At 45.5% G+C, this 25,247-nt stretch overlaps 1 protein-coding gene across 5 annotated transcripts; it reads right to left on the reverse strand.

Moving 5' to 3' along the window:
• Window positions 1–136: 136 nt before the first annotated feature.
• ZDHHC5 (zinc finger DHHC-type palmitoyltransferase 5) lies at window positions 137–23,337 on the reverse strand. Of its 5 annotated transcripts, none has more exons than XM_067748940.1 (13): window positions 23,022–23,337; window positions 18,770–19,964; window positions 18,010–18,085; window positions 10,545–10,666; window positions 6,832–6,989; window positions 5,900–6,072; window positions 5,642–5,744; window positions 4,956–5,047; window positions 4,403–4,535; window positions 3,807–3,930; window positions 3,260–3,372; window positions 1,932–2,791; window positions 137–1,499 (listed from the first exon to the last, which is right to left on the reverse strand). In XM_067748940.1, exons 4-13 carry the CDS (start codon window positions 10,579–10,581, stop codon window positions 1,334–1,336), a joined length of 1,959 nt encoding a protein of 652 aa, XP_067605041.1. In that variant the 5' UTR covers window positions 10,582–10,666; window positions 18,010–18,085; window positions 18,770–19,964; window positions 23,022–23,337; the 3' UTR covers window positions 137–1,333. The 5 variants fall into 5 exon arrangements, with proteins under 5 accessions (XP_067605041.1, XP_067605038.1, XP_067605040.1 ...); XM_067748937.1 differs by lacking the exon at window positions 18,010–18,085 and adding an exon at window positions 21,103–21,181 and having other exon boundaries at window positions 23,022–23,336; XM_067748939.1 differs by lacking the exons at window positions 18,010–18,085; window positions 23,022–23,337 and adding exons at window positions 21,103–21,181; window positions 22,801–22,962.
• Between the last annotated feature and the right edge of the window lie 1,910 nt (window positions 23,338–25,247).

Genomic DNA, 25,247 nt, shown 5'->3' on the forward strand with positions numbered 1-25,247 from the left:
TATTTTCACTACAGTCCTGCTTAAAGTTGGACCAGGACCAGAGACGCTTATGCGGTTTTCCATGTAACTAACTTCCCATCAGAGATCATTCACCCTGCCTTAACCACACAAAATAACACAAGTCAGGGGGAGCTGGTTAGATCAGGATTTCTTTTTATTCCTTGTTGGTTTAAAATGGCTAATCAGAATAAAAAATAAAAGGGCTTCTGTTTAGAGGCTGGGGTCTCCCCTACTTAAAGGTTAGAACCCAGGTATCCCCTCTACCCAGCACCATACTGAGGTGGGCTGAGGGGTAACCCCCCAAGGGACAACTGGAGGGGCCTAGGCCTGCCACTCCTTCTTTCTATCCCGTTTTTGGCATGTGATGAGAAATATTGCTTTTTGGATTCTTCTCTCCCGGCCTTGAATTTAAAAATAATGTCAACCGTGTGAGTTGGGGGAAGGCTTTGAGGGGCCAGTTGAAGAAGCCCACCACAATTCCTCTCCCCCAAGAAGGGGGGATTATCCAGTATTGTTTCTGGAGCTCAGCCAAGCTCTTGTCCTGATCTCCCCACCACCACCACCAAAGTCATGGGGCTGCGACCCCTTCCCTGGGGGAAACTAAGTGCCAGTGAGCCTAGAAAACAAACTCTCCTCTCCAGGTCCTTCCCTCCTCTGACCAGAACCCCACCCAGACGCGCCTCTCCCTGGGTTTCTTTCCTGGTCACTTAGCACCAACAACAGGGGGTGCTATTTCCTTAGATGGTAACTGGGACAAAGAGAGGGAACCACGGGGGAAAGGAAGACTTCAATCGTTGTCTCCCCTCTTTTCCTGCTGGTCTGAGGAATAAGAAGAGTAAAATCCCCCTCCTTATACATATCCCTCCCTCATTTTCCCATCCCAGGATAGATATATAATTTCTTTGATATTTTATATATATATATATATATTTATATATATATATATATATATATATAATGTACACACACACCTGGTAACGCAGAAGAGGAAAAAAATAGAATCCGTAACAATAATAAAAAAAATTATTTCTGGTTTAAAAATGATCTGGTTCCCTCCAGGCGAGCAATTGCACAAATGTCCACTGAGTCTGGTCCAGGGGTTAAGGAAGGGGAAGGTCTTAAAAGGTGAAGGGGGTTGCTACCCCAGTCTCAGGGCCCCAACTCTCCAACTCCCCAACCCCACTGCATTTTATAAAATGTCCTCATCCTCTTGGAATCGGTTGTTTAAAAAATGTCCATGCAGGGGAGGGGAGCCCCTTGAGGAAAGGAAGGTGGCCACCTGGGGCCCTTTGGTGTAGGCGCAGAGGTGTGGGGGAGGGGAGCTGCCCAAAGCTCACACCGAAATCTCATAGGTGGTGCCACCCACCCCTGACACCTTCTTGACTCCTCCCCTTGTAGGGCTACTGAGAGGTGGCTGGCCTGGGCCAGGGGAGGCTGAGCCTATATTCTTGGGCTGCCCGTTGGTTTTGCTGTAGGCGGTCTTGAGCTGTACTTCATCTCTGGGAAGAAAAGAAGAGAGAGGTGTCAGAAATGGGACACACAGCACCGAAAAGGGAGGTAGTTTAAAAAGTTAAGAGAAAAAAATGTGCTTTCTACATATATACTTTCTTACACAAAGATTCCCTTTTATTTTACTGCCCTGCTTACAAGCAGCCTGATACCCTCTCTCCTCTACTTATTCCTTTCACTCTCAGGCAAATAAATTACTTTTTAGGAAGACAGAAATAAGAAAAAAGTATTAATCCTCAGTCTCTTAACAGGAATAGCCCGTGAAGGCAGCTGGAGTTAAAAGTGAAAATGAAGGGCTATCTTACAAGCAGGATAACCCTGGGTCCGCTTGCACTAAAATGTACAGGTGAAGCCCTGATACCTTCTGCAGGGCACTACGCTACTTTTAAGTCCATTGGGGGCCAGGATGGACTAATACTTACTTGAGTGTCAGTAATGGCTGCAAGGCCACTTCCTCTGTCTCAGAGACACCAGATGGGGCTTTTTGGCTGCTGTAAGACATAGATCGGCCCACGTAGGGGGCAGTTGGGCCTGGTTCAGGGGACCCTAGTCCCCGGCCCCTTAGCCCATCTGGCTTGCCAAAACGGGGGACAGCTGGGCGTCCCAGTGGAGTCTTGCCCAAGGGTGATCTCTTCGAATCATCTGAGGAGGAACTAGTACGAGGGGCGTGGCCTGAGCCTGGTGTTGACTGGATGCCTGAGTCCCCCAAGCCTGGTTCTTCCTCACGGCCTGGGAGTGGGGGTGACTGGCGTAGCAGCTTCTCTCGTTCCTGGAGGGAGGCCACGATATGGCGCGACAGATTGTCGTACCGAACTGGTGAGGGCTCTCGGTGCGTTGGGCCGGTTGGCACCAAACGTGGGTGCCTCTCGGCTTCCCGCTGCTGGGCCAGTCGGGCTGACAGGAAGGGAGAGGTGTAGCCTAAAGGTGGGTCTGGCTCAGGCCCTGCCTGCACGGACTCAAAATCAGGGCTGTCTGAAGGAGTGAGCAGACTGTCGTAAGATAGGCTTCCATTACGTGTCTGGTTGGCCAGGCTCTTATAGGAGGTGGAGGTTGTGCCCTCTGAACGAATGGACTGCAACTGGCCCAGCTCAAAGCCTGTGCCCTGGGCTGACTTGAGGCTGGAGGAGCGTGAGCCACTGGACAGTGGATCAAAGTGAAAACTTTTGCCAAAGGTGGGAGAACGGAAGCTCTCTGGCTCCAAGCTCGGCTCTGAACGGTAGCTGGGATGACGGCTGCTCTCCGCAATTGAGGTTGGCTCCTTCAAGCTGTCCCCACGACTCAACTGAGGGAGAAAAGCAAAGCAGGTTCTTAGTGCTCCCCCTCTTGTCCCCTCTTGGGACAGTAGGCCCCAGAGCCCAAGGAGGCAGTCAAAAACAGTATTTGCTATGTGCCAGCAATGTGCTTAGAATTTTCACAGGCATTATCCTGTTTAACCCCTAAAGTAAATCTGTAAGTAGGAACAAATAATATCTCATTTTAAGATGCAGGAAATGGGGCTTAGAGAGTTTAAGGAACTTCTCTGTGATGGCACAACTGGGTTTTGAACTCAGATCTGATGCTGTAATCAATGCTTTTATCTATTATGCTACCGTGACCTCTCTTGGATGAAGGACAAACTGTCAACGCTGTTACTAAGCCAACAATTAGTAAAATGCCTTTGGTTTTCTTCTCTTCCCTCTGCTTCTTCCTCCCCTTCTCCCAGAACAGCTGGCATACATGACAACCCTACTCCTTAGAGAGTACTCAGTACCTTGGCGCTGGAAGAGTGAGGCATGGCGGCTGATGCACTGCTGCTACTGTAGCCCGGCCGGTACTTGTACATGGTAGGGGTGGGGGGGCTGTCCTTGCCCAAGAGGCTGCTCTCTGCAGGAAGAAAAGGCCCAGGGGGCACCACTTTACAAGCTGTTCTTTTGACCTGGCTAGAGTTCCTTAAAGTACCGGGGGACGACAAGGTAGGAAAAGATATACCAAGCAAAGGAGCATAATGATTTTGCTGAAACCAAGACTACAGACTCATACCAGCCCAGAACACAGAGTGAGTGAATGTACCAAACAGATCCCAGAATGTTCTCTGGTCTGTCCGGATGCTGAGAGTACACACAGACACACAGAGATGTCCAACTCACTGCCAATAGCTAACTGTTATGTCATCCCCTTTCTCCCGGCTGTCCAAAGAAGTGGTTCAAGTACCACTTGCTGGGTTTTCTCAGTCACAACACAAGCATTATCTCCCAGCCCTTGCCTGTGTCATCTCCACAGCTAACAAATAACATTCTCACTCCTGCTTCTGCCCTTACCCTCATTAGTAGCCAGGCTGAGGTGTGTCCGCAGCCCCGTGTAACGGCTCAGGTCCGGCTTAGGAGGGGGTGGAGGTTCAGCATCTGCAGACTGGCTTTCTGTTATCTCCAAGCTTCCTTTAGACTGGATAAATGAGGGAAAATCAGATTTGGAGAACTGAGCGTTAGGGCAACTCAAAGTATGAAACTGGTGTAAGAGGGGCACTGGGGAGTCATCACATACTTCTGAACTGGAATTGGAAGACAGGACACAAGATCAGTTTGGGGACGGTTTTGGAGAAAGAAAAGCTTTCAACAAGGGTTTCATTCTGTCACTTATTTGTTTATTTTCACCAACATCTACTTGTTGAGCTCCTACCATCTATAAACTGCTATGTTAAGTCCTATGAAGACATGCAAATGAATGGACTAAATTTCTACTGTCAATGAACTTACAATCTAATGGGAAAAAGAAGATATGTGTTTAAGTAACTTTAACACAAATCAGAAAGTGATAGATACTATAAGAGAGATGTAAACAAAGCAAGTTTCCATCTCTTTGCCATGGGTGAGACCCCCCCAAATTACCTAGCTTTACTTCCCTAAATTCTCCTCACCTTAGTTCTCCTCAGCTCTCCCTGGATGCCATTGTCCATGATCTTCACAGTTATCTGCCCATCTGACACTTCTGGCCGAAGGAAGGGTGGTCTGATTACAATTGTCTTCTCTTTCTTTGGTCTCCCCAAATACCTGAGTGTCAAGAGTGAGAGGGCTTTCATTCATTCATTCATTCCAAAATATCTAATGGTTGCCTACCTTGTGTAGAGCAGTTTTACAAATACAAGAAACAGTCCTGCCAGGCCAGGGAAAAGATCAGCATTGAACTGATTTCTTTGATTCTATGAAGAACAAGAACAACAGCAAGACCAGGCCTATGGGCAGATACACCTAGCTCAAGGCACTCGAGTAAATCTCATCCTCAGTTCTCCAAAGCGAGTAACATCTAAAGAATACAACTGAACTCACAGGGTCCATTAAAGGATGGTGTGCCTCTCCCTTGTAGGCACTTCTCATTCTAAGAGAACCCTCCCTAAAAGGCAGCCAGAACAAACCCAAAGAAGACAAAAGTGTTGACCAAGGGTGAACACTAGAGCAAAGGGGTAGGTGTACCTGGGTGCTGGGGAACTGCAGAGTACACGGCTGACATTGTTACAGCAGCCATTAGTGAAGGGGTTCACACCTCCCCGGAATTTACCCGTAACCTAGAGGGAGGGAAAAAGGACCAGATCAGTCAAAAAATGGGACCTTGACCTCCAAAAGCCAAAACACAAATCAATGACAAATTATTGTGCACCCACTATCGGGGAGATATAAAAATGAGTAAAATACAGTCCTACCATAAAGAAGCATAAGCTAAGAATGGGAACTCCAAAGTCAGGGTCATCAGTTCAAATTCTGGGTCCACTTCATGGTAGCTATCTGACCCTAATCATCAGTTTTCTTATGTAAAATGGGGATAAATAGCTCTCTAAATATTGAAAACTAAGATAACATAACGTAAGAATAAGCAAGTAAGGTTAGCTATTGTTATGGGCACAAAAATAATTGTTTTCCTTTAAGCAGGACTATTAGCTTCTTGAGGGCTGGCCCAGGTCTTTTACTGTTTCTATTACCTCAGAGCCTAAATCGACCAGTATACAGCAGACATTCTATAAATGTCTGTTAACTAAGAAATGGCCCATACTCATGCTTACATGAGGAACCTGGACACCTCATCATAAAAAGTATACACTAACGAGAGGGCCAAGAGACACATGCCCTGCTCTTCAGGGATCTCCCATCACTTCTCCCCATACCTGTTCATTGGTTGTGCGTCCCCTAGCCACCAGCACCACGTGAAATCCCGTGAGGCCAGCTACTGGGATGAAGAATAAGCCAGCCACACACATCACTGCCATTCTGAAGCCAGACAATCAAGGAGAGCAGAGCAACGTGATCTCGCCTTCCCCAGCCCGTGCTGTAGCCATCTTCCCTTTGACCCTCACTGCCACAGGACTCAACTTTCTACATTCTTCCCCCTCCCACTCCTGCAACCCACAGGCCTTGAAGGATACGTGACAGCCGTGCGGACCCCTGAGAGTTCCTCCATGTGGTAGAGGACATAAAGGAGGCCAAAGCCAAACACACCCATAATGTGGGCTGTCAGGGAAAGGAGGAAGAGGAAGAAATAACGGTAGTTCCGGCGACCAATACAGTTGTTCACCCAGGGGCAGTGATGATCAAATTCCTAGGAGCAAAATGAGACAGACTGAGCGGCATCCTTGGACCACGGCACTAGATCATTTCTGTCAAGCAGAACAAACAGCAGAACTTAAAGTGTTTCTTTTAATAATCTGTCATCATGTTCACCATTTAGTTACAAAATTTAAAAACCGTTCATGCAGTTTATCTTGCTCTATCAATCTATAAGGAAGACGTTCCAGAGGTTGATCAAAGGCCAAGGCCACCTCTCAGTTTATCCTATGTGACCAAGGAACTCTGAGAGGTACAAATGTCAGAGGCTTTACAGAAACATTAAGATTCATGAAAAAAGAGGCTTAGAAGAAAAATCTGGCAGGCAACTGCTTACAGCTAAGTAACAACGCACTGAAAAAAGGGTTAAAAATAAAAGACAAGGAACGCAGAAGAAAGAAATATAATTGGAAAGGTTGAATGCAGCAGCATGATGAAGTGGAAGGAATGGAGAACACTAAGCAGGTCAAATAACTGAAAAGATGAGCCCAGGGATGGAAGGCTGGAGCTCTGACTAATGGTGCTGGGAAAGCCTATGCCTACCCACTTGGGCTCCTCCTGTAACAGAATATTTATGCTCTACCTCTCGTGTGTACATCGTTGCTAACACTTTCTGCCAGAGCTAGAACACAGCCCAGGCAGTCAGACAGGGCTACATTTTCGTCCATGGCCAAGAATCCACTGGATTCAATTCTTATTCTGTGGGTAGGAAGAAGATAACTTAGGTTCAGCTAACCCCACCCAGAGTTCTTACCTCCACACAGTTGTCACAGACGCTGCAGTGGGAACATCGAGGAGGACGGTAGAAGCGGCAGGTGGCACACCATTTCATGCGCACCTGGATGCCCTTGATCTCCACTGTTTTGTAAAGGGGAGCTCTGAAGTCATCTTCCTTGTCTTCATCCTCTTCAGCTGTAGAGAGTAAAAGTTAATGAAAAAATGACTATGCTAGAACTGTGTACTAGGCACTAGGGATGCAGTGATATTTAAAATATGGCCTCTGCCTTCGAGGAATTCAGTCTAATGGTGAGAGAGACTAGGAACTAGTAACTCTAATACGGTGAGATCAGCTCTATATACAACACTATGGAAACGCAGATGAGGAAGCAATTTATTCTACACTGGGAAACGAGGTTTAAGAATATGACTCAGAGGTGGCTCTGATGTGGATATGCTGCTATTCTTGGTTTACATATTATATTTCAAAAGAAAGAGACACTTTATATATCAAAGTACATCTATAATGAGTTTGCATAACAGTTCAGTGTCTACAAGTACACGACTGAACTACAACAATCCGAAAGGGGAAGTAACGAACTAACATCAACCTTTTTTCCACACACAGACACCCCTGCCCAAAAGATCTTCCCCTAGTTCCCTATATACATTTCAGGACTGTTTCTTGGTTGCAGACATTCTCTTTACCTGAATGCCCTTTCAATTTTCAGCTGTCCGAAACTCACCACCCCACTTCAAAACTTAAAGGACATCATTTGCCTTCTCATCTATAGTGTGCAATTTTCATTTTTTATTATTAATCTAAAAAAATAATACCAGTGAGGAGGAAAAATTAAGTAAGTGATGGTACAGGAATTAGAAGTTTTCAAATGTACTGACTTAGGGAAATGCTAACAATGTAACTAAGTGAAAAAGTACAAGGTAAAGAACTGTACAAACAAAAAGATCCCATTTTGAAAACAAATAAAAACACACATATATATGCTACAGATTTACGGTATATATAAATAAATATTGTATGTATAAATCTTCACAATATTGATTGGAAGGAAATATACCACAATGTAACAGTAGTTATCTCTGGGCTGGGAAATATATTTATCTTTTTTATACTTTCTATATAATGAATATTCACTACTTATTAAAATCTTTTTTAAAAAAAGTTTTTTAAAGGAAAAAAATTCAAATGCTACTTATATTGAATATCTGATTCTTCCACACTATCATGTATCAGAAGTGAGCTTTCTCTTCTTAAAGTACTACAGTTCTTTGATTACTCTTTAAAGTTACCACAGTGTATTTATGTAAATGTCTTCTCTATCTTCCCTTCAAGACCGAGCTATTTGACCATCATAATAATCATTCCAAATGACCATATCATAATAATCAATAAATATTTGATAAATGAACATTAAACACTCATTAAAATAGCCTTCCTTGGCTTTAGGGACTCAAAGCACCTTTTGTTAATCTACGCTTTGAAACAAAAGTCACCATGCACAGTGACACAGGCTTTGTGAGCACAATGAATTTCAGAAAAACCTCATCTCACTGAAGTTGCTATCCCAATCCCACCTGCCTCACTCTTACAAGGTAACTTCACATTTGAGAGAAAAATGAGATGTCATCAGTAACAACCATCATCAGTTCTCTTTCTATCTCTTATTCCACTAATGCTGGTTGGTCCTCACTCTCACCTCCTATTCCAGAAACAGCCTACTTCTGTAAGCATAACCCTTCCAACACGCAGAGGAAAGCATCTCCTTCCAGATGGCCACTCTTCAATTACCCTCTTTCATCACCTCCTGCTTCTCTCTTTTCTGGTTCCACCTCCTCATGCTATCAACATGCTAAAGTCTTCTGTATCATTAAACAAACAAACAAAACTCCTCCCTCTGCCCTAAGATATTCCATCTTCTGCCTTCTCTGCTTAACTTCCTGAAAGAATAATCTTAATACTCATTGACTCTGCTTCCTCATTTCCTATTCACTGCCTTCCAAACCATTATAGTTTTGGTAATTTAACTGTCTCTCTCCCGCATACATACATAAACACACTATTAACTATTCTTGTTGGGAATTCCCTGGCAGTCCACTGGTTAGGACTCAGTGCTTTCACTGCTGGGGCCTGGGTTCAATCCCTGGTCGGGGACTAAGATCCTGCAAGCCATGTGGCCAAAAAAAACAACAATGAAAACAAAAACAAAAAACAACTAGTCTTGTGTGTGTGTGGTTTTTTGTTTTGTTTTGGTTTTGTTTTTTTGGCCACACTACGCAGCACGCGGGATCTTATTAGTTCTCCAACCGGGGACGAACCCATGCCCCCTGCAGTGGAAGCACAGACTCTTAACCACTGGAACACCAGGGATGTCTCAAACTATTCTTGTTAAGATCACTAATTTCTTAGACACTAAAACAATGGGCAACTTTGAGTTACCACACTACTGGACCTAATTTCCGATACTGCCAACCATCAGCTACTTCATGAACTTTCCTCAGTTCCCACTGTGTCCGGTTTGTCCTCCTCCTAACTTTCCTTGCTCAGTCCCTCTTCAGTGGCTCTTCAGCGGCTCCTCCTTCTCCTCATTATTACAATGTTAGTGCTGGTCAGGCTGACTTTCGTTCCTTCCTAATCTCATTCTACTTTCTCTAGGCGATCTTACTCCTGTTGCTTCAAATACTACGTGGCTGAGGACTCTGCCATGAGTCTGACTACTCAACTGCCCATTGGGTAACTACCTGAATGATCCATTAAGTATCTCAAATTCAACATGTCTAAGATGCTCTGTCTTCCCTCCAAACCCACTCAACAGTCTATAACTTGGGTCTTGGTTTATAAAGAACCAGCATACAACCTATCTTTCAGGTTAGGAACCTTGGAACTACCCTAGACAATTCCTTCACCCTCTCGCTCTCCCCTAGTAAGCAATTAGTAATGAAAAATTCTGCTGGGTCTACTAATGAAAAATCTGTAAATCCAGCTTTGAATTCAAGTTCTCATCTGGTCTGCATTATTGCAATAGCCTCCCAAAAGGTATCTGTACATTCTTATAAGAATTATTATTGTAAAAGGAAATGTGATCCTGTGATTCCCCCAATTAAAGACGTCTTGCTGTCCAAAGGAAGAATTATAATCTATTTAATTTAGCACATAAAGTCTTTTACACTTGGCTCTGGTTTATCTCTTGCCCCTTCTGGCCCCACCATGCATTCTAACTTCCACCCACTGAATTCTGCATTTCACAGCTACAATTCTGTATATGCCGCTTCCTCTTCCTAGAATGCCATTCCCTTCCATCCTCTACTCGGTAAAGTCCTTCCTACCTACCTTCAGCAGCATTTCCCCAATTTATCTGGGCAGATATAAGTGCCCTTTTCTAAGGTCTCAGAGAACCTTTCTCATGCTTCCGTTACAGTTTGTTATCACGCTGTCACTCTCTAATTCATCTTAGATAGTATCAAAACTAGCAACAATGCCCAACCCATGTGCTCGAAATAAATTTCTGCTGAATGAGTAACTGAAAATCAAAGAGTTGACCCAAAGTGGATCAGATGCCTAGAAGTTATGACATATATTCCTAAGATCCTGACTTGCTTTTCATCATTAGACTATAAAAGTATCCCAAAACCCAAGACTCCTAAGGCCCCAGACCAAATGTATAAATGTCCAAAAATCATTCTTTTTCAAAGGCAGTAAGATACTTCCAAGAGAGAGGAGGGAGATCTTACCTCGAGGGAAAATCCCTGGGTCCATGAAGGTGGCCATGCTGAAGTTGGCCAGCACAAAGAGAAAAACAATCGCATTGTAGATGGGCACTGCAGGTGACACGTAGAGGCTTAGTCCTGGACAGCTGCACAGATAATAAAGAAAGTGAGGGGCTGTCTCTAACACTTTGGACACCAACCACATAAAAAAATCTATAAAGATTCAGGGACTTCCCTGGTGGCGCAGTAGTTAAGACTCAACACTCCCAATGCAGGGGGCCCGGGTTCAATCCCTGGTCAGGGAACTAGATCCCACATGCATGCCGCAACTGAGAGTTCACATGCCACAACTAAGGAGCCGGCAAGCTGCAACTAAAGGCCCAGTGCAACCAAACAAATAAATATTAAAAAAAAAAAGATTCAGTCCCCATACCTATATATAAATCTTGTGTGGTTCACCTTTGAAGTCTCAAATTATCTTTATCCTTCCCAACAAGTGGGTCTAGTTTCCCACAGAAATACTCATTTTAGGACTTCCGTAGTGGTCCGGTGGTTAAAAATCCGCCTGCCAATGCAGGGGACACACGGGTTCGATCCCTGGTCTGGGAAGATCCCACATGCCGTGGAGCAACTAAGCCCGTGCACCACAACTACTGAGCCTGCGCTCCAGAGCCCACGCACCACAACTACTGAAGCCCGCCCGCTCTAGAGCCCACGCACCGCAACTACTGAAGCCCATGCACTCTGGGGCCCGCAAGCTGCAACTACTGAGCCCACGCACCACAACTACTGAAGCCCGCGTGCCTAGAGCCTGTGCTCCGCAACTAGAGAAGCCACCGCAATGAGAAGCCCATGCACTGCAATGAAAAGTAGACCCCACTCACTGCAACTAGAGGAAGCCTGCGCGCAGCTACAAAGACCCAGCGCAGCCCAAAATAAATAAGTAAGTACTCATTTTTGATCAAGGTACAAGACTCATAACCCTTTGCACTAAAGTCTGTGTTCTTACCTCGTGGATCTTTGCACATGTTTTGGACTCTGTCCTTACCTCCTTTTAACCAGGCACAAGAGCTAGGGACTAAGTATGTAACTGACACCAGCTGCATTCCCTTCTCTGGAACAGCCTGAGGCTTCTGGACCCCAGCCATGCCCCACTGACCTGCACATTCACCCAAAGCATGGGACACCACCTGCCTCTCTGGCTTCTCTTCCCTCCTCCCGGCTGGCTCTGAACTACTCTCAACTGCCTAAAGTCTCTCCAGACACATTATACATCAGATATTCCTCAGAATTTTATTCAACTAGAGGCTAGTTCTCAAGGTAAAGAAAAGGAAACCACTCACAGGTAAGGAAGGATACCAAGACACAGGACTAGACCCCGAGATGAATAAATGAAGCAGAAGAGTGGAGGAGAAAAAAAAGGGAAGATATCAGACCAAAGCAGCCCCAAATCCTGCAGGAAAAAGAAACTGGCCACACATATCCAATATTCCACAGGGTTCAAATCAAGAGATATGCTTTAGGTAACTTTTCCTTGACAAAATAGTGACCTAGTCCAGGATTAAGCTCAGTTTCTGTCAGGATATATGTCTCAGGAATGCTGCAAGAGCTCTCCCTTTCTCTGAAGATGGTTCCTGGGAGCTGGAAGTGTCAAAAGAACATGTGATGTGCTGCTTGCTTGGTCAGTGGTATCAAACACCCTCTCTCCTGTCTCAGCTCAGGAAGAACTTCCCATAACAAGACAGTGGCTAAACACGCTAATCTGCTTTGTGGCTGAGAACTTAATCTCCAGAATTAGGCCAGCATCTGTCCTTGTTCCCTTTATCTAGACCAGCGGAAGGAAAGGAAGAGTTCAGTGAAGGAAAGGAAGAAGGGACCAAGAGAACAAGACAGCAACTGACTCCGGAGAATTAATCCACAGCAGTCCTGGATTCTGTTGAGAGGTTATCTGTCTCCATTAAAATAAAAAGAACAGGGCTTCCCTGGTGGCACAGTGGTTAAGAATCCACCTGCCAATTCAGGAGACACGGGTTTGAGCCCTGGTCCGGGAAGATCCCACATGCCGTGGAGCAACTAAGCCCGTGCGCCACAACTACTGAGCCTGTGCTCTAGAGCCCGCGCGCCTACAGCCCAGGCTCCGCAGCGGGAGTGGCCACCACAATGAGAAGCCCGCGCACTGCAGCGAAGAGCAGCCCCTGCTCGCCGCAACTAGAAAAAGCCCACACGCAGCCACGAAGACACAGTGCAGCCAGAAATAAATAAATTTTAAAAAATAAAAAGCACAGCCCTGAATAGTGATTCAGGACAATTCAAAAGAACTGAGCTCCTCAATGAAAAATAAACTAATGATAAGAAGTAAAACTGATTGTCACAAAGCATCTCACAAGTCTTTACCAGCACCATCTATTTATTCAAATTCCATTTAGCCATTCATTAAAAAAAAAATTTTAAGTAAATATTTATGATGTGCCAGGCTTTTTAGATAGTAATTATCAATTAACTCTGCTTCTCTTTATGGGTCAGTGCATAATTGGGAGACAAAATAATGAAGCTAGAGCGCAGGCAGTGATTTCAAGGAAAAAACTTTCGACCTTCAGTCACAGCTCTAGTTTTATTCTACCAAAGTCTCCTATGGAAGCCTCTTCCTCTGGGGGTTCTTTCATTCAAAAAAGATGTCCCCATACCTTGGCAGGATTTGGGGTGGAATACAAGCAAGAAGGCAAGAGTCTTTACACAGCCCCACCCAAAGCCTGACCTCCTAGGATCTTAAAGAGGGAGGGAGAGAAACTGAAAACCAGTCGTCCAGGTCAGAGCACCTCCCTAGTACTTAGCTGTCACTTCAATTTCCACCCAGGGAAGAGGAGAAAGGGTGACTCACTTGACTCCTACAGCCTGGGAAGATAATTAGAAGGGAAAAAGAAATGAAATCCTTAGAACACTGAGGTGTCCGTGATTTAAATGTCTCATTCCTAGAACTGGCTACATGGCCTCTTGAGCTTCTGAAAAAATAAGGGTATTCTCCATCTCTGAGGGAAACTAAGGTGAATGAGAATGAGACATCAGTCCCCTTGCAGGCCCAGATGTCAGTCTTTCTGAACCCATTCTTCCTCCAGTTTCTGCATTTCCAAACAAAGCAAATCACTCCATTTCTTGGACAGCCTGCCAATGACCTGCCCCTAGATAATGAACTTTACCCCTACAACCTTCTTGATATCAACCCATCCCAGCTGAAGTGTGTAATTCTAGAATCAAGTTCCAATATCTGTTGCCAAAATAAAGCCTACCCTCACAGTGGCAGTATCTGGAAATGATGCAAATAACTCAACTTCACAGGCAACAGCCGCTCCTAGATTCAAGTCAAAGACCATTGCTTCCAACCTGAGCACTCTGAGGGAACATCCCACCAAGGAGAGGCCTGTGAGACCAAAGCCTGCTCCCACTGTACCCCACATTCTGCTTGGCTCCGGGAGAGGCTTGCCATTGCTACAGAACTTCGCCAGATTCCTAAGTGACCACCCCAAGTGGCCCATCTGAATCTGTTGCCTTTGATGGACGGAGAGGAGGGCTGGGCTGAGGAGCTGCTGGGCTCGTCCTTAGCCGATGGCGATAATCACAGAGCTCCAAAGCAGAGGGAGTGGCCGTAGCCCAGAAGGCTGGCTGACTCACCGATGAGACTCCCAAACCTACACCATCCCAGGGAGAACAGGCTCTTCTGCCCATCCCTTTAGCACTCCTGTTTTCAAGGCCAAATAAAATTGGGAGAGTGGGTTTCAATACCCACACTCCTGCAAATCTGTTTCCTAGCCCTCTCTAACTCTGCCCATTATAAAAAATGGATAAGTTCCTGGTAAGAAAAATAAAGTAGGAGTCAAGAAGCTTTGGATTTTAACCCTGTCTTGATCAATGCTTTGCTATTGTAGCCTTAGGTAATTCACAGGAAAGTCTCCAAGCTTGTTAGGTCAGCTACCTAATACAGGTACGAGAATGAAGGAGACAGTGTCTTAAATGAGCCTAGAATTCTTTTTAAACCAGCTGGTTTAATACTGAGCATTCATGGGATAGAAGAAACAAAAAAAACCACATTATTAACTATCTCCATCATCATCAATTATCATTCCAGCTCCACCTTCATCGCTAACTCCACTTCCTCTCCTCTGAACTACTAGATTCAAGAACATTTAACAACAGAGGCACTTTGCTCCTAAAGAACAGGTCTATGCATTCCTCCCATGCCTAGCACATACTTTGACTATGTGTATGAACACTGTGACTAGTGTTCTTTGGTGATGAGGCAAGGCTAGAATGAATATCCCACTTCTTGCCCCTGGGGATCCTCAAGATTCCACAGGAAAACAATCTCTCCGCTTCTAGTGGATAAATTTCTCGTAAGAGACTTGATTTGTCCTGTCTTACCAGACTTTCAAGCAGCTGAGTACAAGATACAGGACTTGGGCGCTTATTCCTTGTTGAGAAAACAACGTGGGGAAGAAAAGAACAACCACTGCTCAATTAATGCCCTAAATCACGAGGCTGCTCCCACTCAAATCAGGTGCTAGCACCTCTGCAGTCATGGAAAAAAAGGGCCAGAAGGGAGAGTCACTGAGGTTGCCCAACTAACTCTGTGGATGAAATGCTTGAGAGAGGATAGAAGCAGAAACTGTAATGGAGAAAGCTCTTTCATGGATGGGACACTGGAAAGACCATCACGGATTTCTGGACAACCCTGACTCAGCCTTCCCACAGAGGATCACTTGCAGCGGAGACTTTACCCCCATGTCCTCCCCAACAATTTTATTTTATTTTAAGATTCTTTTTTTGATGTGGACCATTTTTAAAGTCTTTACTGAATTTGTTACAATATTGTTTCTGTTTTCTGTTTTAGTTTTTTGGTCACGAGGCATGTGGGATCTTAGCTCCCCAACCAGGGATCGAACCCGCACCCCCTGCATTGGAAGGCAAAGTCTTGACCACTGGACCACCAGGGAAGTCCCCACCTCATCAGTTTTAGAAACAGATATATGGGAAACTAGCTGACTTAACTCACAGCTCAAAGAGACTTTAGGGGATACAAGTCTGCGATTTATTTCAAATGGTATTGCCAGGAGCCCTAAGAAGGTCTCAGGGGTCCCCAGGAAGGCAAAGAGGAGATACGCAGTGTATGGGCCTCTATGCACCAGCCTCACTCGAACCAGAGCAGCCCTACTCTGACATTTTAAATACTGGGGTTCCCCAAAAGATCTCATTTGGAAAAAAAAAAGGTCATATTGCTTAAATAAACTGCTCTAGGTCAACTTCCTCATTATACACAGAAGAAAGAGGTCCACAAAGGTTAACAGACTTTACCAAAATCAGCTTGCCCCAAACAGTGCTTATTCCTCTCACCTGGCACTGCCCCCTGCCAATCACAAAAGGAGACTAAGCCAGATGAGGGTCCAGGCCCGTTATCTTAAATGCAGTGTCTGTTACCTAATGGGGACCAGGAGGGTTACTTTAGCAGACACTCTCCTTCCCAAATAGTGAAAAGGGAAAAGAATTAACACAGGTTCCCCAATAACTCCTGCCTAGTTTTAGTACTGGACAAACCCTATAAATGAGAGGGATGGGGGCAAAGGGGGAGACCTCAACTGTTCTATTCGAGGTTCTCTGGGGCAGAAGAGGATCACCATTTTTTTGATGATGAAGCCCAACTGATAATTTCTGCTCATAGCCCTCCCTACCTGACAGAGAGACTCGGAGGGTAAATTGTTCCTAATTAGTGGAGGCCCACAGGCCTCCACTAATTATGTCTGCCAACTGAAAGGGCTCGTCCTCCTACCCCAGTCCTATAGGTCCTAAAGTAATTCTCACCTGGGGTTTATACTGATGTAAGAACAGACAGCTGTAGCCTAGAGAAGAGAACAGGAGGATGACAAAGTAGCTACAGGTTTAAGGCCCCAAATAGGAGCTGGTTCAAAAAGAGCCTTCCTCTTATCTCTATTTGAAACCAGTAATTCTTTTTTAGGTGGTATATGGTTTTAAACATAGAACTGAACATCAAAAGGGACAGAACAGCTCTGGAGAACAGCGGCACACCTCAGCCCAGGTGTAGACTTGCAGAGGAACTGCTATGGTCAGATGGCAAGGAAGAGATGAGAATTTCAGAGGTACCAAGAGCTAGGTAAGATAAACAGGGTATTTATGTCTCCCCAAAGTGGACAGGGGAAAGCCTAGGGAGGAAAAGACAGCCCAGAAACGTGTCCTGAGGAAACTGCCAGGGAGAACTCTAGCTAAGACTTAAGGCTCTTCTAACTTTGGGTTAGAGGCAGTAATTCCAAATAAGAGTCAATACTGTCCTCCAAAATTCTTTGTCCTAGGGCTGAGAGACCATGGAATAAGGAGGGCCCCCTACTCTTCTAGCATCAGGCAACGGGGAAGTAGGTTAAACAGCTTCAACTCTCAGTTGAGAAAATGTCTGCGTCAGGACAACTCTTTGTGGCAAAACTGGTATAACCAGCCAAACACTTCAATGGTTCCAGATTAGCAAATTAAGAACAAGGTTTCTGCTTGTCCAAACTCAAGAATGGATGGGTTGAAAGAGAAACCACTTAGCCAGTTCCCCAAATTTCCTAACTCCCGAAGGCTCTGCCTCTTAAAGGAAAACAGACCCTCTCCAATTAAGCAGGTCTAAGGGTGTCAAATTGGTGTTGTACTTATCCCTCCTGATACAGCACCACAACAGCTACAAAGATACTAAGATCCCATATAAATGTCCCTTGGTTAAAATGCTGATTCCACTTAGTGGTCATAAGAGCAGAAACCAAAACAAGTCTGACACTGAAGACTCACTCCTTATGGGTAGGAGTGGAATCCTTGAGGGTTTCAACAGGTATGCTCAGGCTGAAGAGCTGGGGGCCAAAGAATCTAGGACTTCTACTCTTTAGAGGAAGAGGTGGGAAGCAGGATGATGCCCACACCTTAGATAAGAGATTCACTCTTTCCTTGTTTAAAAACTAAATAGGAAAACATCGTATTTACTTTACTTCTGCATTATTACTCTTTTGGCCAAACGACCCATAGTTTTTAGAATTCCTTCTGGCATCAGAAGCTCTGTTTGGGTGGAGGGGGCGGGTGCCCCTTCCCTCCTATCTCAGATTTAATTTGTCTGTACCCCAGCAACTCCTGCTCATTCATCCTTCAATGACTCCAAACTGCTTTTATTCCCTACCACGTCAATTCATTCTCTTCCTCTTGCCAGCAACCTCACACTGGCTCTAAACAGCACCCCACCATTAGGTCTGAGCCTGAATCACAGCAAAGTGAACTCCCCAGAAAATCTAGCATGCTCTGATTGTTCCAAGAGCCACAACCGGAACACTAACTCAATGACTCAACAGTTTAAGGCTCAGAAGCCTGGTACTTGTTAATTTATAAACAGGTAACGGCAAAGACGTTTGCCAGGTAGTCGACAGCTGAAATACCAGGGAAAAGGAAAAAGATGTAAATCACTCACGTCTCCTCCAGTAACAAGCAGACGAACAAAGGCTGAATATCCTAAGTGGGAAATCTTTCGACACCAACTGTTTTTCCTAATAGGACCAGGGAATGGGAGAAATGACTGTCATTCCCTTCAGCAGGAACTAACATAAAGGAAGCCTTCTAGAACTCTCTTCCTAAGTAAAACTTGCCCTTTCCCAGTGGCCTTCACTTCTCCAGGCTTTGGCTCTTAAGAATACAGAGAAAACCATCTGATAACACTAAGAGCCAAGACCATCTTACTGGTATACCTTCGAAATCAACTCTGAAGTTCTCTAGTACTCCCAGTTCCCACAGTCTCAAATCTAAGCTTCAGATATCCTGGGGAAAAGCCACTACTTTTTGAAAAACCTTTCATCTAGTCCAGTTCTCTCACAGAATTGACTGCTTAGGCTGCTTCAAGACTCTGGTGATTCCCTCCCATTTCCTTCCTAGTGCAGAATCATCTAACGATGAAACTGGGTAGGAAAATATGAAGACATCTGTGATTTCAAAGGAAGGGAGGCAGGGGAAAGTAGAGGAGTCAGCAGAGTAAAATTCCTAACAAGGTCGAGAGGGTAGGCCTGTTCTTACTCTTCTTGCCGCATCTCTGGGATCTGGATTTACCTGTATCAGACCTCAAACTCTCCCAGTCACTTGCCTTTGCAAGTAAGTAGCCGAACTCCAGAGGAAAAATACCCCCTCGCCCGCCTCCCATGGAGCTCCCCCGCCCATACCACCACTGGGAGAAAACTCACGTAAAGGCAAAGAAGAGGGTCGTAGCTCCCACTAAGAAGATGGCGGCTGCCGAGACTGGAACATACTTGCTGGGTTTGAATCTCTTTCCAGACTCCGCGGGCATGTTGGAGCTCTGATGGAAGATCTGCCCTGCCGCATAGCCCAGGCCCACACAGCGGCAGAACAGACAAGAAAATGGGATGAGGGAGACAACGGCCAGAGGAGTACAGAAGGAAACCAGGGAAGCAGAAAATTTAGAATTATCACCCTTCCCCCTCCCAAATAAAACCAAAGGTCAAAAGATCTCAAATGAAGGAAAGCACATGGGAGGGGGAAAGGTGATTCCAAATGATGAATAACCACCTCCCCAGAACAAGGCAGAAGGAGAGATTAAGAAACACAACTTGTACAGCTTAAAAACTGGAGACAAACAGTAGGCTGTACACATGAAAATGGCTGCAGGTAGAGAACATGGGCAGTCAGACAGATCACGGAACAGCTCATGGAGGGAGGCGAGTCTTCCAAAGGAAAGAAGGGGAGGATATCAGGGTAGGACGGAACACTTCAAGCAAGGAAAAATTCTTTGGAGGAGATACTACAGAACCTCCACGACTACCACACTTCCACAAGATGTGAGCAGCACCCAAAAGAGGTGTTTCTATTTCAATCCAAGAAGGAATCTGGCGCCCCTTCCAGCTTTAAAGAGAAGCCGTTTTTACTGCAGTCTTTGTCCCTTTCAGGCAGCTTTCTCAATGCCACCACTCCCACACCTTGACTTCAGGGCCTGTAGTCTGGCAATGGTGGTTTAATTTTATTTACTTTCTCTTGATGGTTAAAGCTGGGCAGCAGCTGTTACAAGGTTAAGTTGTAAATCCTTTTCTTTGAAGGGGGAGGGAAAACAGAGAGAGAGAGAGAGCTCGTGCAAGCTTGCCTGTCTTCAGTCTCTTGTTACTCCCAAACCCTTTAAGGGCTCCTTTTCCTATGGAGTTCATGCAAAACTAAAGGGAAGCATATAATCCCTGAAGCCATGTTCTTCCCAATAAGCAAAATAAGATGAAGAAATCAATTCCACTCGATGATACTTTTAAAAGCTACTGTGGATGAAAGCAAAGTTCCAAAGAGGTCCCTGTTTCCAGGTTAGTCAATGTCTCTGATATTTCTTCTTCAATCTTGGGCTTTCTGGATGCAGAGTTCAACTGTGTTACAGTGCCTCACCTGGAGAAAAACAAATATCTTTATCAGAGAAATTTTTTCATGGCATTTCTTAAGACCAGCAAGGCTAAAACCCCACAAGCTACTCTGTTAAAAAGTGCCTTTTGAAAGAAAGATGATTTTCTACTTCACTATGTGTATGTGGGAAAGGACTGAGAATTGGGAGGACAATGGGTTCAGAATTCTTCACTCTTCTAAGTCCTCTTCATATTGAAAAAAGAAAAACATGGCTTCAGCTGGCCTAAGGTCATCAAAGAACTAGCTCTTGACACAGATGGGGCCCATCTCACCTGACACATATGGGCAGTAACAAATACCAAGAATATCAAAATCTAAAAACAAACAAAGGCACAGCAGTGAAGGGCAGTCCTAGAAAAGAGACTTGTCTTTGAACAAAGAGAATATTTATTGCTACAATGAAAAAAGAAAAAAGTAGGACGAAATTAGGACAGTCTCATTTCCTTTCTGTGTATGTCTCTCTCACTCTTACCCTTCTATACTTTTTAGTTATAAACTTGAAGAGGCAAAAGCTGAATTTCTGGTCTTCTGAAATAACTCATGAAAGGAGCTGGATGAGAAATGTCCCTGCACTGAAAGGTGAGATGCCCTCTATGAGAAACTGAGTCAACAAGGGGGGGTGGGCTGGTCTTTTTCTTCCCAATTCAACAGTTTTTTATTCCTACATTGGCCTATTAGGAAGTCAAGTGAGCCCCACCTTCCCTTATATGATTAAAAATAACAATTATTTCTGTTGATGGTAGTAGTAAAATAACATTAGCACTTTGGATTTTATAGGATGCTTTTCGTCTAGTGATTGCAAAGCATTTAACTCATTATCTGGTGACACAGTTCCTTATCCCACTTGGTAAAACTGAAGTCTAGAGAACGCCTGAGGCCATTCCACTGAATGACTTAAGCAGTCAGGTTCAGAACCCAAGAGTCCACAGGCCCCTTTGCCGACACAAACCCTTTTTACCTCTTTCTCACCCACTACACTACCTGCTCAGTGATGACAACTTGGAATCTACAGACCAAAAATTTACTTAAGGTTTTTTTCCACCTAAGGGAAGTAATAGCTTCCTTAATTCCAAAGGCTGAAATTAAAATACCAGAAGTTTTGAATAGTGAAATATCAACGTACCCTGGAACTTAGCACTTCCTTTCTTTTCTGTGGCATGAAAGGCTAAGGTGCCTTCCTTCAAGATTCATTCATTCTCTCTCTCTCAAAAAAAAAAAAAAAAAAGAGTTTTAGAGGGCCAAACAGCATTATTAGAATAGATTGATTCCTACAGGAATCAAAACCCAACTTTCTGAATTTAGGCTTAAGTAACTTTGTTAACAATGAGAAGCAAATTCTTGCTTTACAGACAGTACTATTAAAGTAAACTTGCCCCTCAAAACCCCAAAGATTAGAGAAGATGGAAAATTGCACTGCTTATATTTTATCTAGAGTAGGATATCATTTAAACACCATATATTATTTCAGATTATATTTTCTGACAGGAGAAAAGTCACATGGGCTAATACTGCCAAAGTAATTCAGAGACATAAAAGGCCACGGCATCTAGGGAGTACAATACTGGGAAACAAAAGATATCAGTGTCTTAGATGTTTAGGGCATATGCTTTAGAAGTGACAAGACAAAACCTAAGAATGTATTGGGTATAACAAAGATGCACCAAGGCTTAGCAGAAGGATGTACTGTGGGTAGCAGGGATGAGACTGCAGGGTGAGTGTGGCTCATCAGAGCCAGCAGTCTGGATCCATACCAGTGTAAGAAAGGTGTACAGGAATGTGTATGACACATTTCAGGCTTAATCTATGTAATAGTAATATGTATATACAAAACAAACTATAGAATATGTGGTTTCAAGGCTTTAACAAACGTTTAATACAAGTACCTCCTTAAAGGGGTAAATGGACATGGCAGCATGACTGAGAGCAAAAGTATTGTTTGTGGAAATAAAGTGGTATAATAGTATAATACAGTAAATCTGAACACAGTTATCAACGTTTCATGGAATAATCCACATGTCAAGATACTGGCTGAAGAGTCAAACAGAAGTTTAATATGGGTATTATCATCTTATACCGAGGTACCAAAGTACATGGCAATATAAATCTTGTAAGCATTTAAAGAACGAGTGATAATGAATATTCTGAAGAGATTTAATATAGTACAAAGGGATACTGGGATAAAAGGATAGAGATGAGAATATAAGGCCAACCTAGACAAGATGGCATTAACCAGTAAGTGAAAAATGCAAGGCAGAAAAATGGTCTAGAGTATAACATGTAAGTGATCCTACACCTCCTTTCATAACGCTGTCACTTTCTTACTTCTCATTTCAATGTTTTCATGCGGCCAAGTGGGTAAAACACTTTCTGCCCTGTCCCATAACAGATTCCTATACGTAAAAAAATGGCAAATATATTCGAGTTCCCACTTATAAAAAGTACAAAGTACTAAAAGCGTGGAGCTCCCGGCTGGTGGGGGTAGGGGAGGAAGCGGACGGATGCGAAAGAACAGGTAACAGGATGAGGCTTGAGCCAAAATAAGTATCAGAAGAATGGGGCGAGGGGACGTGAAACGCAGGGAGGGAACAGCATCCAGTCCCCAGCGCGGAGCCGGGGCACTGAGAAACACCGTATGGGGCAGGGCTGGCCGAGACAGAGAAGACGGAATCCGCGGCAGCAGGGCCCACTGGGGCTGCGGGAGCAGGCTGCGGGAAGCGACAGAGCCTCGGGGCGCAGGGCCGGGGGCGGAAGGGGCGGAGGCTGGGCGCCGGGAGCGGAGGGACCGGGGTCCCGAGCTAGGACCCGGCGGCCCGACACTAACCCGTTCTGAGCCCCGGCAGCCGTGGATCCCCGGCCTCTACGCGTCGTCTGTTTCCGGGGCCCAAGGGTCCCGCCGCAGTTGGATGACCCGGCCCGGGGGAGGAATGGGGCCTCAAGCCACCTCCCCCTCCTTGGTCCCCCTTCCCTAGAGGTCACTCTCCCCTCCCACCTTCCTGGCCCGGCACTTCCGGTTCCGCAAGGACCCGTGTCCCCAGTACTCACCCCCGGCGCGGTTCCCGTTACCGCTGCCGTCGTAGTCGCCGCCGCCTCTCAGCAGCGCCGTCCGGCCTCTGAGAGGCAGCGCGCGGCCCCCGCACGCTCCACGCCCGCCCCGCTCCGTGCGCTCCCGGCCCGGCGACGCTCGTCTTCGAGCCGGCGCGCGGCCGTTGCCCTCAGTGCCGGGTCTCGAGCCCTCCCAGCGTTCTCATTGGCTCCCTGTCCCGGGTGCGCGCGACATCTCGCGCGGGGCACTTTTCTCTCATTCATGCGGCTCGCGCCGCCGTGCCCGCCCCCGCTCACTCTCCCATTCACCCATAGCCCCCACCCCAACTCCGCTCTAGGGCGTGCGCGCGCACCCTGGCGACCGCGGCGACCTCGCGGCCTGATTGGCTGCAGGAGCACAGCGCCGTACCACGCGAGAAAACGAGAACGCGCGCGCAGGGCCGTCAGGCTCCGCAGGCAACCGGGAGAGGAGGGTGGGCGTACTGCGCAGGAGTTGGAACTGGGGAAATGGCCGAGCGAATATTCCTTTTTCCTTTGTCCTGCTTTCTACCCCTCCTGAAGCAGAAATCCTCAGAAGTAAAAAATAATTATATGTATTTACTGAAAGTACTCAAGAACAAGCAGCTACCCTCCCGAATTCGCCAACCCCCCCCCCAATAAGTATGGTACAGTCTAGACAGGCTTCTGGCGTAACCAATCATCCACTGGCCCCTGCGTCTTCCTGCTTCAGCCCCTTCATGCATTGGCCAATGCGGTTTGGCCACTAAATAGCCCTCCCCCAATCCCTCCCCCCTTTTTGGATGGCGAAAACTTTATTTAAAACCATCTTTATGGAGCATCTTTATGGAACTCCGACGAGTTCCTTGGTACCAGCAGAATCCCAGGATGATGGAAAAGTCTGGGCTGTGAATTCAGCAGGGAAGGGCCGCAGGGACTGGAAGAGTCAGTGGGGGCCGAAGCTCCTGCCTAAGGCACGGGAGGAAGAGGAAGGAGAGCGGCCGCGAGCCTTGGAGCCGTAGTGCCAACCGTGGAAGGAGGCGCAGGGAATACGCGCTGAGGTGGTGGCAGCCCCCTGGAATGAGGGCCGGCTCTTGGCTCCGCTTATTTCCCTGTGTTTCACCGCAACACAAAGGCTGGACGCCCCCAAGCCTAACCTCTCCCAATCCGGGAATACAGACAGGAAGGAAAAGGTTCTCTAGAAGCTCCAGTCCCTGGCGAGCTGCTGGCCAGCTCTACTTAGCTCACAGCGCCACATTTTGCCCTAATTAGCCCAACACAGCTGTGAACCCAAGAGCAAGGCCCGGTGTTCTCTCATTTCGCTCAAGGCCATTTCTCTTTTGAAAGCGGCTCTGGCTATTACATAATAGTCTTTCAAAAAAGTGTTCCACCAGCCACTTCTCTGAAGCCAAGGTGTCTCACCTGTAAAGTGTGATTCTAAATCCTGTGGTCTGTCCTCGGCTTTGGTGTCAAATGTTGATGGTTTGACTGTGCTCTGATAAGTTAGCACTAAGCAGGAAGGGAAAGGAGAAAGTGTACCTTCTGTTTTCTGAGGTCTAGTCTAGTTCCTTCTCTGACATGGCATATATAACAGGTTCTAGTTCATTCTTGCAAAGGGCTTCAATCTGCCATTTATTGCACCACACTGGAGAGTTCTCTTTTAATGACAGTGTTCATTTAAAAAATGAAAAATTTAAAAACTTCAGACCTTATAGAAGGTAAAGGTAAGGTATTGGAGATACAATATTTGTTTTATTTATAGAGGATTTTCTATTTGTAAATCAGGTTGTTTCCGTAGGAATAAATCAAATGTCATTCTCCTATTGTATATTTTTCTTGGATTTTAAGACTTCATTTACCCAACTTCACGGATTAGGGATCTTTCTCTTCCCACTTTCAACAGTCTAAGAACCTGTAAATTGTTTAGTCTCTTGGCTAGACAGTGCTAAATAGGAATGAGTATCCTACATTCTGCCAACCAACCACATATACTAAACTCCCCTAGGACACTGGATTACTGTATGCCAAGCTCTTAGATAGGTGAGCACTAATGGTGGCATAATCACTATCCCAAGGTTTAGAGAGAGATTCCATTTTCTTATCCAGTTTTCCTTAGGATCGTGCAAGATATTTCCTGGAAAGGATGTTTAATAGAACATAAGGTTTAAACTGACAGCCACTTCTGAAAAGTACTGCACAGTAAAAACTAGACCAGGGGTCCCCAACCCC

The sequence above is a fragment of the Pseudorca crassidens genome, chromosome 9 (genome assembly GCF_039906515.1).
Source record: "Pseudorca crassidens isolate mPseCra1 chromosome 9, mPseCra1.hap1, whole genome shotgun sequence".
Taxonomy (NCBI): Eukaryota; Metazoa; Chordata; class Mammalia; order Artiodactyla; family Delphinidae; genus Pseudorca; species Pseudorca crassidens.